Below are 14,937 nucleotides of genomic sequence, written 5' to 3' on the forward strand. Positions count from 1 at the left end.
TTTGTAACTTCCTGACATAACTTGTGTGTTAGTGTATGGATCTCTCTGACATTGTACCACAAGGTTCCATATCACTAAAGGAATGCTGGGATTGATTTTGGGGGTAATTGCCTCCAAATTTTAGGAATTAGGGGCCAAAAAAGGGGCAAAAAACAAGCATTTTTCTAGTTTCATGACAATAACTTGTGTGTAAGTGTATGGATCTTTCTGAAATTGTACTACAAGGTTCCATATCACAAAGGGAAAGCTGGGTTTGAGTTTGGGGGTAATTGCCCTAAACGTTTAGGAATTTGGGGCCAAAAAGGGGCCAAAAAACACATTTTTTTCTAGTTTCCAGACAATAACTTGTGTTCAAGTGTATGGATCTCTCTGAAATTGTACTGCAAGGTACCATACCACAAAGGGAAGGCTGGGATTGAGTTTGGGGGTGATGAATCATAATGGGGGTTCAAAAAATTTTGGGGGGGGGATTTATTTTTTTTTTCCTTTTTTTTCTTTTTTTCCTTTTTTGTTTCTTTTAAAATTTTCCATTTTAAGTTGGTTATTTCTGATTTATATTTAAAATCAAATAATAATGATATGGTAGGAGATACACACCAAACAGGATGTGTAAATTATTATATAATAAGTATTGTGCAATAGCAAGAAATTTTCAATTGCACAGTATTGCACAATAGCAAGAAATCTTCAATTGCACAGTATTGCGCAATAGCAAGAAATCTTCAATTGCACAGTATTGCGCAATAGCAAGAAATATCCAATAGCACAATATTGCGCAATAGCAAGAAATTGTCAATTGTACAGTATTGCGCAATAGCAAGAAATATTTAATAGCACAGGATTGTGCAAAAGAAGATACTTCCTTTAAATTGCTTATTTCTTGACCAATTTCAATGGGGTTTTATTCTTGATTTCATGGGGTTCTTTAATATGCTGAATCTAACCGTGTATTTAGTTTTTGGATTTTGGGCCCCGTTTTTAAATTGGTCCACATTGAGGTCCAAAGGGTCCAAAATTAAACTTTGTTTGATTTCATCAAAAATTGAATTATTGGGGTTCTTTGATATGCCGAATCTAACTGTGTATTTAGATTCTTAAATTTTGGTTCCGTTTTCAAATTGGTCTACATTAAGGTCCAAAGGGTCCAAAATTAAACTTAGTTTGATTTTAACAAAAATTGAATTCTTAGGGTTCTTTGATATGCTGAATCTAAACATGTATTTAGATTTTTGATTATGGGCCCAGTTTTCAAGTTGGTCCAAATCGGGGTCCAAAATTAAACTTTGTTTGATTTCAACAAAAATTGAATATATGGGGTTCTTTGATATGCTGAATCTAACCATGTATTTAGATTTTTGATTTTTGGGCCCCGTTATCAACTTTGTCCACATTGAGGTCAAAAGGGTCCAAAATTAAACTTTGTTTGATTTCATCAAAAATTGAATTCTTGGGGTTCTTTGATATGCTGAATCTAACCATGTATTTAGATTTTGGATATTGGACCATAATAGGTGAATGTCCAATTTAAAATTTTTAAGTTCTTAGACCACATTCAATCTGTGTTAGAAACCTATGCTGTGTCAAATATTTAATCACAATCCAAATCCAAAGCTGTATCAAGCTTGAATGTTGTGTCCATACTTCCCCCAACTGTTCAGGGTTCGACCTCTGCGGTCGTATCAAGCTGCGCCCTGCGGAGCATTTTATTTCATTTTACACAAGGAATATTCCTTTATATTATCAACTTTACAAATTAAGCTTTGTCTTCTTAGTTATCAAATTGTATTTCAGACTTCTGTTTTCAAATTAAATATGTACATACATGTTGGTTGAACTGGAATTTAAAAAAAAAGGTAACTGAAGAGTAAGTATAATAATATATTCTACTTCTATTAAAGTTTTTTGTTTGACTATGTAGTTGTTATAAATATAGGAGCAACCAAATCTTCTGTTTAGTTTTGAAAATTTATTAAGAATCTTACAGAGGTAAAATGATATGCATAACTTTTGTTTTCAGGATTTTGCCACTCTAGATATTGAAGACATTATGGCTAAACAGGTTGAACAGCTTGAAAAAGAAAAGAAGGAATTAAATGAAAGATTAAAGTCTCAAGAGAAAAAGGTTTGTACTGACCATATTTTGTGTTTTTCTGATGTTGTAATGATGCCATTTCTAGTTTTTATGTTTTGATCTTTAACCAAGGAAACAGGGGACATTAGCAAAGGTTTACACTCTGTAATGTATATATAGTATGTTGACCATATAACACAATTCTTCTGGCAAAACGGACCACTACTATTTGGAGTTTTAATTGCCTTGACTCCATGATGGTCTTGTACAGTCAGTAATTTATATTTTTACTTGTAAAAATAGAACCAGGCATATTATTTCAGCCAGCATGCTGAATGACCTTTTATGATTTTAACACTAGGAGAATTTTCATCGGGGTTCAAGCTAGTCAGTGGCATAATTGTTATGTTTCCACTGTTTTGTGAACCAAATTCGAGTCATGATGTTGACAAACATTTAATATGTATTTCTGGATCAACTGAATTGAGTACAAGAGATTTTGAATGTACATTTTGAGTTTACCTGTCGCATGTCATTATTTTCAGATGCAGTATCAATAATCCTTTCAATCAGAGGAAATTGCATAACAATTCTACCTGTTGAATATTGTAACATTGATTTCTTTCTTCATACAATTGGGATTGTTATCAACTTTTTTTTAAAAGTGCTTTTTTGGTATTTGTTTCTGCATCATCATGAATGTTTGGGTAATCTTTTCACTGATAAAAGATACTTATTAAGCCGGATATTCAATAATTCAGACTGAATTGCGTAAAAGGAAATGCTGGGTTCTCTGTCTTAAGTTATTTTAATTTCTATCTTGCTGCTACAAACTGCCATAATCAATTTTGAATGTATTTGATGTCATAGCAGAGTATCCATTGAACACAGCCTTATTTTCTTTTAGATTGACTTCTTTGCAAGAGCTAAGAGACTGGAAGAGATTCCTTTGTTGAAAAAGCAGTATGATTCAGATCGTCAGGAATTGAAGGGATTCTGGGAGCAACAAGAAGAAGAAAGGGTAAGAAAAATTTATGAAAATTTTAATAGCGTTTACTTTTGAAAACACTGAATTCATCTTATAGCAACCATAAATCCACACTGATTGAAATAATACAATATTCCAGCCCCACCAAAAGTATCTCCAATATCATAACTATTTACCTATTTTCCTTGTTTTACAATGTGCACATTTATTGTTTACTTTTGTATTCTCTTGAATTTGGCTGTGATATTAATGACTTGCATAGTGGGGTTCTTAACAGAAAGTAATGTTTTACATATAGAATTACCACAAAGTCTACCTTATCTAATTTAGTGTCCTTCATTGCAAGGGTATAAGGTTTCACTCGTACAGAACCAAAGGCCAACAACAATAATGTACTGTGATGATGACACACAGACCTGTCCTGACATAAGATTGATGACAGATATATAAATCTGAGTACATTAAGTGACCCCATCTATTAGGATGAAATTTCATACTGAGACTATCAGTGAGAAGAATAGCATGTAAACTTTTTACCAACTTCGGAATTGCAATATGATTTTACATGTAAAACCCAATGTGTGCATAATTTATTTTGGTAATCAATTCTTTTCTATTTCAAATTATATACTTTTATTTAGGAAGTTGTTATTTACCATTAGATTTTGCAAGCTCAATGACATAATGACTTGTCTGCTGCAGAAGTACTGATAAAACTAGAGAGGTTCATTTACTTCACTTTTGATTCACAGTTAACAACTATGGTTGTATAAGCATTAGCTCATGTCATTTCTATAGATATTATATGGCTAAGTGATTGTAAAAATCTAAAAATTTTGTGTTTGAATAACATAAATTGCTTAGCATGCTTAGTAAAAAAAAAAGATTGTTAGCATTATTTGGCTATTTGAAATATTGTTTTTAGATTGAAAAAGTTAAGAAAGAAAGAGAAAATGCCTTACAACAGAGGGATAGATTAAGCAGAATGAAGAAGGACAGAGATGAATTTGTCAACATGTTGAGAGGAAAGAGAAAGGAACAGTTCAAGGTAAAGTAATAATGATATTTAATAAATCATTTGGTATCTAAAAGCTTCTCTTTTACATTAGATATATGCATAGAACAAAATTGTTTTTCAAGTTAAAAGCAGGACAGTTACACAGTTCATTGTTTGGGGATAAATAAATAATAAAGCTTTGCATTTTTAATTTTGCAAGTAATAGTCTACTAGGTTATATGTCACTTGTCAAAGATTAGTATTATTTATATATGCATTCATTAAATCCTGGAAATAACAGTATTTGCATTTCAAAATTGAATTATATTTTTTTATTTTAAAGCAAAAAGTGAAAGAATTTGATCTGAAAATGTCAGAAGAAAGAAAAAAGAGACTGGCAGATAGGAAAGAGAAACGAAAGGAAGATAGAAGGACTAAATGGATTGAAGAAAAGAGAGAAGCTGAACAGAGAGCTAAAGATGAAGAATTGCTAAGAGGTAAGTTAGGAAATTGAAATAGTCTCCAGTTGTTAAGAGGTCTGTCCTAAGGTAATGAAATAGATTCCAACTGTTTTCTTAGTCCTTTGGTTTCCTAACAGCATATGTTTCTTTACATGTATTCCATAAATCATGTAAACAGTTTTTCTTAGCTTGAATTGCATAATCAATTGGTTAAAATTATTTTCATAAATATATGATTGATATTATCCTATTTAATGAGGCAGTAATAATGAACTATTTAATTTCAGTAAATTACTGTGAGTCTCAACTAGATTAAGTTGTAACTTCTCAATACTGATTATTTGTCAATGATTATTCTTCTGAAGAAATGACAGGATATGGTATGGTTAACCCTTGCCTAAACTATATAGATCAGGGTTAGACCTATACATATATTTACAAATTACTGTGACTTGACTGTTAGTGTTGCTCTCCACTTATTGCAGTTCTTTCAAAATTCTGACCCAATTGCAATTTGTTCGATCAAACCAAACTGTTCAACTGGTCTGAAATGTTAACCAACTGTTGTAGAAAACAAGTTGAGTTATCAACGTGCAAGATGTATAAATAAAGCATACTTTCCAGGGGTGTGGAATAATTTGGTGTGAGCACTTATCCCTGGGCAAGTAACACTGTAAATTTTACTTGTCTGGAAAATAAATAACTTGCCCTGAATTTCCCAATAAATATTTGTAGTATTCAACTGTAAGCTTGCAAGATTCTTAAAACTGTATTGTAACACAATATAAATGCTGCTTGTGATATTTTTTTATGTGTATAAATAATGGAAGGTATACATTTATAAGCTATGACGTCTAGAATTCTCGATTCTATTTTTGTTGATATTCCTCGTCTTTCTCCACTTGCATTTTCCGTTGTTTACTCAGCTTGTCCCTTTTTTCTTGATTATCCTGTCTATGTGTTTTTATACGACCGCAAAAAAATTTTGTGGTCGTATATTGGTATGACGTTGGCGTCGTCGTCCAAAGACACATTGGTTTTCGCACACCAACTTTAGTTTAAGTGAATGGATCTCTATGAAATTTTACCATAAGGTTCAATAAGACAAAAAGAAGTTTGGGATTGATTTTGGGGGTTATGGTACCAACAGTATAGGAATTAGGGGCCAAAAATAAGCATTTTTGTAACTTCCAGACATAACTTGTGTGTTAGTGTATGGATCTCTCTTACATTGTACCACAAGGTTCCATATCACAAAGGGAATGCTGGGATTGATTTTGGGGGTAATTGCCTCAAAATTTTAGGAATTAGGGGCCAAAAAGGGGCCTAAAAACAAGCATTTTTCTAGTTTCCAGACAATAACTTGTGTTCAAGTGTATGGATCTCTCTGAAATTGTACTGCAAGGTACCATACCACAACGGGAAGGCTGGGATTGAGTTTGGGGATGATGAATCATAAGGGGGTTCAAAAAATTTAGGGGAGGGATTTCTTTTCTCCTTTTTTTCCTTTTTTTTTCTTTAAAATTTTCAGTTTTAAATTGGTTATTTCTGATTTATATATAAAAGCTAATAATAATGATATGGTTTGAATAGGTAAATTAAAATTTTCTAAGTTCTTAGACCACATTCATTCTGTGTCAGAAACCTTATGCTGTTTCAAATATTTAATCACAATCCAAATGCAGTGCTGTATCAAGCTTGAATGTTGTGTCCATACTTGCCCCAACTGTTCAGGGTTCGACCTCTGTGGTCGTATCGAGCTGCGCCCAGCGGAGCATTTTATTATCGGGTGTTTCTCCATCTCCATAAAACTCAGTCGATAAAAATTGAAATGATGCCTCTTTTATAGAAGGAATAAAACATAATCGACAATCCCTGGTCAATGGACAAAGAAAATGGAATGTTTATGTGACCTGAGTGCGCATACTTATTTTGGTTTTGATATTTCCTGTTTTATTTGATTGATGATCATTGATGTTTTAACTTGAATATGTTTTTCACATGTTGATCATTAGTTTTGTTTACCTTAAATATTACATTTGATAAGTTGTGGAAATAATTCTATATTTTTGAATTCTATATTTTTGATTAAATTGAATTTTGTCAAGTGTAATTTTCTACTTGTCCATGGGCAACCCAGGCAATAAAATTTTTTTGTCAGGGCGTTCAATTATACGAGTCAGGCATAGCATTTCCACACCCCTGCTTTCAGAATATTTAGATATGTTTTTCTTATTGTTTTAAATTTTAATGTCGGATACATGTATGTATAACTTCAGAGAGAGAAGAAAAAGAACAGATGGAGAAGGAGAGGATAGAAAAAGAAGAAGAAGAATACAAAGAGAAAATCAGGAAATTGGAGGAACAGAGTGCCAAACAGAGAGCTAGGGAGATGGAGATAGAAGAAAGAGAAAAAAGAAGAAGAGAAGAACTAGGTAGTGGCGGAGGAAGACCTGGAGGGTGAGTGTGTTGAATATTTCCTGTATGACATAATTTCTAAATGATTATAATTTAGATTTAAAAGACATCAAGTTCCATGCATTCTATTAAAGGAAAATTATAGGTAGTCTGTAATAGAGATAATCCAGTAAAATTAGCTAGAAAACAACATTATGATCATTAATAATCCTTAGCATTTTCTGCCATTGTGCTGTACAATAAATGAATGAATAAGCAAAATTTGCATAGAGAGGTATGTAGTGCAAAAAATAGAAATAATGAGATTTATTATATTGTGAATATATAGACACCTACAAATGTACACACCTTTAAATTGAGTGGTTAGGTGGATGTCTTTTGCAGCATATTGTGAAGGAAAACGCACAAAAAGAGTGTTAAATTGCTTTTATGTGTGACTATTCTATTTTTAGAAATCATTTCAGGAGTTGGGTGTGTTTTAATGGAAAAGCCTTTACAATCTTGTAGTATATACTCTGATCAAGTCTGGTGGTTCTTCAAAGAAGAACACCACTGGACATTAAGCAACCAACAATCAATCAAACAAATGAAGAATAATAACAAGTTTTTTAAAAAATTTTAAGTGGAATTTCAAAAATTCATGGTATCTTGGTAGCTTTATAAAAGCAGATATTTCAAACCCTGTGTATGGTGATTTAAAACATGAAATTTGTACTACAGGGCTCCAGAGGAAGGTAGATCATGGAAACCATTACAAAAAGATGGGGGTCTGGGATGGAGAGAGAGGGAGAAACAGAGAGCTGATAGCTGGAAAAGGGATCCTGATGCTCCACCTCAAAGGTAATTCATCCGATTAGTGGAGAAATACAGAAAAGGGCATGTGCTTTGTAAAAATGGGTATAAAAGTAACATAATTTGCATACCCATTTGAATTGCAAAAACACTGATTAGCACGGTGGTACTTTTTAAAAAAAATTGGCAGGTTATTGAAGTAGACCTTACATAAAGGTTTTATGACAAATTATTGGTTGCAGTAAATTCAAATTTGTTATAAAATGAAGCAGAAAGTAAATGTCCTAGTTTCACCAATAAAACATATTCTTCTCAAAGTTAAAAGTTATAGCTGCTAAAATCCAATTTATAGCTGTAAACTTAAATTATGCTCTTCTGTTAACAATATTTAAAAAGTAAAAAAATAACTTCTCAATTACTTGAATAATATTTTTATACAACTGTAGGTTCAATACAATAGGTGTTCAAAAAATGTTTCCCAACCTACCCTATAACAACATGTTTAAAGTTCTACTTGTGAATTGTAAATATTCAACAGGCTTTTGCTGTGTAATGCTTGTTAGTCAACAGATGGTTATAGCTTCATAATTGTATAAATATTGATCAAGTTTCACATGCAGATAAATGTTCTGTAGTGTTTAGATCATTTTTGTAATGCTGCTTCTGGTGCTGCTGGTATTCTATGGAATAAAGATGTACATGTGCACAATTTCTGATCTAATTTAGGGCAGGGTTTTATTATTTATTGGTTTTCATATTTTTAATTCTGTTGAGAAAAAAAGATCTTATAAGATATACATCACTGTGTAGCATCACCACTGGATATAGGTACCCCTGGAGCAATCAATGATAGCAAAAAGTATCTATTCTATTTCCCATACAGTAAAAAACTGTTCACCGTACAATTTATATGCTTTGTTTACGTGAATTTCTCTGTGAAAACAATAGTTATTTCAAAATACAGTGTTGTTCAAGCCTGAATATGATATAATTTTTTCTACAAAAACATCAAATGGATTGAAGGATAAATGTGTTTTAACAAGTTTGAACTTGACACATGCTTCTTAGAACAGGTACCACCTGATCTAATTCTGACAATTTGAAGAGAGAGAAAGCCAATTAAGGATCATAATCATCCCTTAATAGTAGCTACATTATAAGAAATCTATATCACAAATTGTACTGGTCAACAAAACCTAGAATATATAGAAAATAAGAAGAATTTGACCTTACCTGACTTCACGTTTGTTTTCAATGCTCAGGGTTACCTACATGTATATCGGGTGTTGGTGCTACACAATGTACATATGTGCATAGCTTTACCATGTATTTCAACTAGTATTACATGGAGTAACAGTATTCTGAAATAATATGCTTTGCCTTTTATATGCTGAACAGTATACATAATTGTTTGGTGGGAAACGGGGCAGAAATTAAACGATGACATACTGACATGAAATAATCATTTTTGATATTCCATGAAAGTAGTCATCATACAAATATGCTTGTATATCCTATATAAACAGGAGTCGGTATTAGATGTTAGTGTGAGTTTTATAATTAATCAAATTACAGTATTAAAATTAAAAGTAATAGCTGCTAAAATCCAATTTATAGCTAAATAAGGCCCTTCTGTTAAAACTAAAGAGTAAAAAATGAATTGTCAATTACTGGAATAATATTTATCATGTTTATATAGGTTCAATACAATAGGCGTTCAAAAAATGTTTCCCCATCTACCCTATAACAACATGTTTAATGTCCTAATTGTGAATTGTAAATATTCAACAGGCTCTTGCTGTGTAATGCTTGTTAGTCAACAGATGGTTATAGCTTCATAATTGTATAAATATTGATCAAGTTTCACATGCAGATAATTCTGTAGTGTTTAGATCATTTTTATTAAGATGCTTCTGGTGCTGCTTGTATTTTTATGGAATAAAGATGTACATGTGCACATTTTCTGGTCTAATTTAGGGCAGGGTTTTATGATTTATTGGTTTACATATTTTTAATTCTGTTGAAAAAAAGATCTTATAAGATATACATCACTGTGTAGCATCACCACTGGATATAGGTACCCCTGGAGCAATCAATGATAGCAAAAAGTATCTATTCTATTTCCCATACAGTAAAAAACTTCACCGTACAATTGATATGGTTTGTTTACATGAATTTCTCTGTGAAAACAATAGTTATTTCAAAATTCAGTGTTGTTCAAGCTTAAGTATGATATAACTTTTTCTACAAAAACATCAAATGGATTGAAGGATAAATGTGTTTTAACAAGTTTGAACTTGACACATGCTTCTTTGAACAGGGACCACCTGATCCTATTCTGAAGATTTGAAGAGAGAGAAAGCCAATTAAGGATCATAATCATCCCTTAATAGTAGCTACATTATAAGAAATCTATATCACAAATTGTACTGGTCAGCAAAACATAGAATATAAAGAAAATAAGAAGAATTTGACCTTACCTGACTTCACGTTTGTTTTCAATGCTCAGGGTTACCTACATGTATATCGGGTGTTGATGCTACACAATGTACACATGTGCATAGCTTTACCATGTATTTCAACTAGTATTACATGAAGTAACAGTATTCTGAAATAATGTGCTTTGCCTTTTATATGCTGAACAGTATACATAATTGTTTGGTGGGAAACGGGGCAGAAATTAAACGATGACATACCGACATGAAATAATCATTTTTGATATTCCATGAAAGTAGTCATCATACAAATATGCTTGTATATCCTATATTAACAGCAGTCGGTATTAGATGTTAGTGTGAGTTTTATAATTAATCAAATTACAGTATTAAAATTAAAAGTAATAGCTGCTAAAATCCAATTTATAGCTAAATAAGGCCCTTCTGTTAAAACTAAAGAGTAAAAAATGAATTGTCAATTACTGGAATAATATTTATGATGTTTATATAGGTTCAATACAATAGGCGTTCAAAAAATGTTTCCCAATCTACCCTACAACAACATGTTTAATGTCCTAATTGTGAATTGTAAATATTCAACAGGCTCTTGCTGTATATACTTGTTAGTCAACAGATGGTTATAGTTTCATTATTGTATAAATATTGATCAAGTTTCACATGCAGATAAATGTTCTGTAGTGTTTAGATTATTTTTGTAATGCTGCTTCTGGTGCTGCTGGTATTCTATGGAATAAAGATGTACATGTGCACAATTTCTGATCTAATTTGGGGCAGGGTTTTATGATTTATTGGTTTACATATTTTTAATTCTGTTGAAAAAAAGATCTTATAAGATATACATCACTGTGTAGCATCACCACTGGATATAGGTACCCCTGGAGCAATCAATGATAGCGAAAAGTATCTATTCTATTACCCATACAGTAAAAAACTTCACCGTACAATTGATATGGTTTGTTTACATGAATTTCTCTGTGAAAACAATAGTTATTTCAAAATTCAGTGTTGTTCAAGCTTAAGTATGATATAACTTTTTCTACTAAAACATCAAATGGATTGAAGGATAAATGTGTTTTAACAAGTTTGAACTTGACACATGCTTCTTTGAACAGGGACCACCTGATCCTATTCTGAAGATTTGAAGAGAGAGAAAGCCAATTAAGGATCATAATCATCCCTTAATAATAGCTACATTATAAGAAATCTATATCACAAATTGTACTGGTCAGCAAAACATAGAATATATAGAAAATAAGAAGAATTTGACCTTACCTGACTTCAAGTTTGTTTTCAATGCTCAGGGTTACCTACATGTATATCGGGTGTTGATGCTACACAATGTACACATGTGCATAGCTTTACCATGTATTTAAACTAGTATTACATGGAGTAACAGTATTCTGAAATAATATGCTTTGCCTTTTATATGCTGAACAGTATACATAATTGTTTGGTGGGAAACGGGGCAGAAATTAAAAGATGACATACCGACATGAAATAATCATTTTTGATATTCCATGAAAGTAGTCATCATACAAATATGCTTGTATATCCTATATTAACAGCAGTCGGTATTAGATGTTAGTGTGAGTTTTATAATTAATCAAATTACAGTATTAAAATTAAAAGTAATAGCTGCTAAAATCCAATTTATAGCTAAATAAGGCCCTTCTGTTAAAACTAAAGAGTAAAAAATGAATTGTCAATTACTGGAATAATATTTATGATGTTTATATAGGTTCAATACAATAGGCGTTCAAAAAATGTTTCCCAATCTACCCTATAATATCATGTTTAATGTTCTAATTGTGAATTGTAAATATTCAACAGGCTCTTGCTGTGTAATGCTTGTTAGTCAACAGATGGTTATAGTTCCATAATTGTATAAATATTGATCAAGTTTCACATGCAGATAATTCTGTAGTGTTTAGATCATTTTTATTAAGATGCTTCTGGTGCTGCTTGTATTTTTATGGAATAAAGATGTACATGTGCACATTTTCTGGTCTAATTTAGGGCAGGGTTTTATGATTTATTGGTTTAACGTATTTTTAATTCTGTTGAGAAAAAAAGATCTTATAAGATATACATCACTGTGTAGCATCACCACTGGATATAGGTACCCCTGGAGCAATCAATGATAGCAAAAAGTATCTATTCTATTTCCCATACAGTAAAAAACTTCACCGTACAATTGATATGGTTTGTTTACATGAATTTCTCTGTGAAAACAATAGTTATTTCAAAATTCAGTGTTGTTCAAGCTTAAGTATGATATAACTTTTTCTACAAAAACATCAAATGGATTGAAGGATAAATGTGTTTTAACAAGTTTGAACTTGACACATGCTTCTTTGAACAGGGACCACCTGATCCTATTCTGAAGATTTGAAGAGAGAGAAAGCCAATTAAGGATCATAATCATCCCTTAATAGTAGCTACATTATAAGAAATCTATATCACAAATTGTACTGGTCAGCAAAACATAGAATATAAAGAAAATAAGAAGAATTTGACCTTACCTGACTTCACGTTTGTTTTCAATGCTCAGGGTTACCTACATGTATATCGGGTGTTGATGCTACACAATGTACACATGTGCATAGCTTTACCATGTATTTCAACTAGTATTACATGAAGTAACAGTATTCTGAAATAATGTGCTTTGCCTTTTATATGCTGAACAGTATACATAATTGTTTGGTGGGAAACGGGGCAGAAATTAAACGATGACATACCGACATGAAATAATCATTTTTGATATTCCATGAAAGTAGTCATCATACAAATATGCTTGTATATCCTATATTAACAGCAGTCGGTATTAGATGTTAGTGTGAGTTTTATAATTAATCAAATTACAGTATTAAAATTAAAAGTAATAGCTGCTAAAATCCAATTTATAGCTAAATAAGGCCCTTCTGTTAAAACTAAAGAGTAAAAAATGAATTGTCAATTACTGGAATAATATTTATCATGTTTATATAGGTTCAATACAATAGGCGTTCAAAAAATGTTTCCCAATCTACCCTATAATATCATGTTTAATGTTCTAATTGTGAATTTTAAATAGTCAACAGGCTCTTGCTGTGTAATGCTTGTTAGTCAACAGATAGTTATAGTTTCATTATTGTATAAATATTGATCAAGTTTCACATGCAGATAATTCTGTAGTGTTTAGATCATTTTTATTAAGATGCTTCTGGTGCTGCTTGTATTTTTATGGAATAAAGATGTACATGTGCACATTTTCTGGTCTAATTTAGGGCAGGGTTTTATGATTTATTGGTTTTACATATTTTTAATTCTGTTGAGAAAAAAAGATCTTATAAGGTATACATCACTGTGTAGCATCACCACTGGATATAGGTACCCCTGGAGCAATCAATGATAGCAAAAAGTATCTATTCTATTTCCCATACAGTAAAAAACTTCACCGTACAATTGATATGGTTTGTTTACATGAATTTCTCTGTGAAAACAATAGTTATTTCAAAATTCAGTGTTGTTCAAGCTTAAGTATGATATAACTTTTTCTACAAAAACATCAAATGGATTGAAGGATAAATGTGTTTTAACAAGTTTGAACTTGACACATGCTTCTTTGAACAGGGACCACCTGATCCTATTCTGAAGATTTGAAGAGAGAGAAAGCCAATTAAGGATCATAATCATCCCTTAATAGTAGCTACATTATAAGAAATCTATATCACAAATTGTACTGGTCAGCAAAACATAGAATATAAAGAAAATAAGAAGAATTTGACCTTACCTGACTTCACGTTTGTTTTCAATGCTCAGGGTTACCTACATGTATATCGGGTGTTGATGCTACACAATGTACACATGTGCATAGCTTTACCATGTATTTCAACTAGTATTACATGAAGTAACAGTATTCTGAAATAATGGGCTTTGCCTTTTATATGCTGAACAGTATACATAATTGTTTGGTGGGAAACGGGGCAGAAATTAAACGATGACATACCGACATGAAATAATCATTTTTGATATTCCATGAAAGTAGTCATCATACAAATATGCTTGTATATCCTATATTAACAGCAGTCGGTATTAGATGTTAGTGTGAGTTTTATAATTAATCAAATTACAGTATTAAAATTAAAAGTAATAGCTGCTAAAATCCAATTTATAGCTAAATAAGGCCCTTCTGTTAAAACTAAAGAGTAAAAAATGAATTGTCAATTACTGGAATAATATTTATGATGTTTATATAGGTTCAATACAATAGGCGTTCAAAAAATGTTTCCCAATCTACCCTACAACAACATGTTTAATGTCCTAATTGTGAATTGTAAATATTCAACAGGCTCTTGCTGTATATACTTGTTAGTCAACAGATAGTTATAGTTTCATTATTGTATAAATATTGATCAAGTTTCACATGCAGATAAATGTTCTGTAGTGTTTAGATTATTTTTGTAATGCTGCTTCTGGTGCTGCTGGTATTCTATGGAATAAAGATGTACATGTGCACAATTTCTGATCTAATTTGGGGCAGGGTTTTACGATTTATTGGTTTACATATTTTTAATTCTGTTGAAAAAAAGATCTTATAAGATATACATCACTGTGTAGCATCACCACTGGATATAGGTACCCCTGGAGCAATCAATGATAGCAAAAAGTATCTATTCTATTACCCATACAGTAAAAAACTTCACCGTACAATTGATATGGTTTGTTTACATGAATTTCTCTGTGAAAACAATAGTTATTTCAAAATTCAGTGT

The 14,937-nt window shown here is 31.5% G+C and overlaps 1 protein-coding gene across 1 annotated transcript in view; it reads left to right on the top strand.

Moving 5' to 3' along the window:
• LOC127735374 (eukaryotic translation initiation factor 3 subunit A-like) overlaps window positions 1–14,937 on the top strand; it is a 71,387-nt gene that overhangs the window by 33,407 nt on the left and 23,043 nt on the right. The window contains exons 14-19 of the mRNA XM_052245531.1: window positions 2,018–2,122; window positions 2,979–3,092; window positions 3,985–4,107; window positions 4,400–4,553; window positions 6,797–6,977; window positions 7,656–7,775. Of these exons, the coding sequence (XP_052101491.1) occupies window positions 2,018–2,122; window positions 2,979–3,092; window positions 3,985–4,107; window positions 4,400–4,553; window positions 6,797–6,977; window positions 7,656–7,775 (797 nt within the window). The remainder of the gene's footprint in view (window positions 1–2,017; window positions 2,123–2,978; window positions 3,093–3,984; window positions 4,108–4,399; window positions 4,554–6,796; window positions 6,978–7,655; window positions 7,776–14,937) is intronic.

The sequence above is a fragment of the Mytilus californianus genome, unplaced genomic scaffold (assembly GCF_021869535.1).
Source record: "Mytilus californianus isolate M0D057914Y unplaced genomic scaffold, xbMytCali1.0.p SCAF_3, whole genome shotgun sequence".
NCBI classification, from domain to species: domain Eukaryota; kingdom Metazoa; phylum Mollusca; class Bivalvia; order Mytilida; family Mytilidae; genus Mytilus; species Mytilus californianus.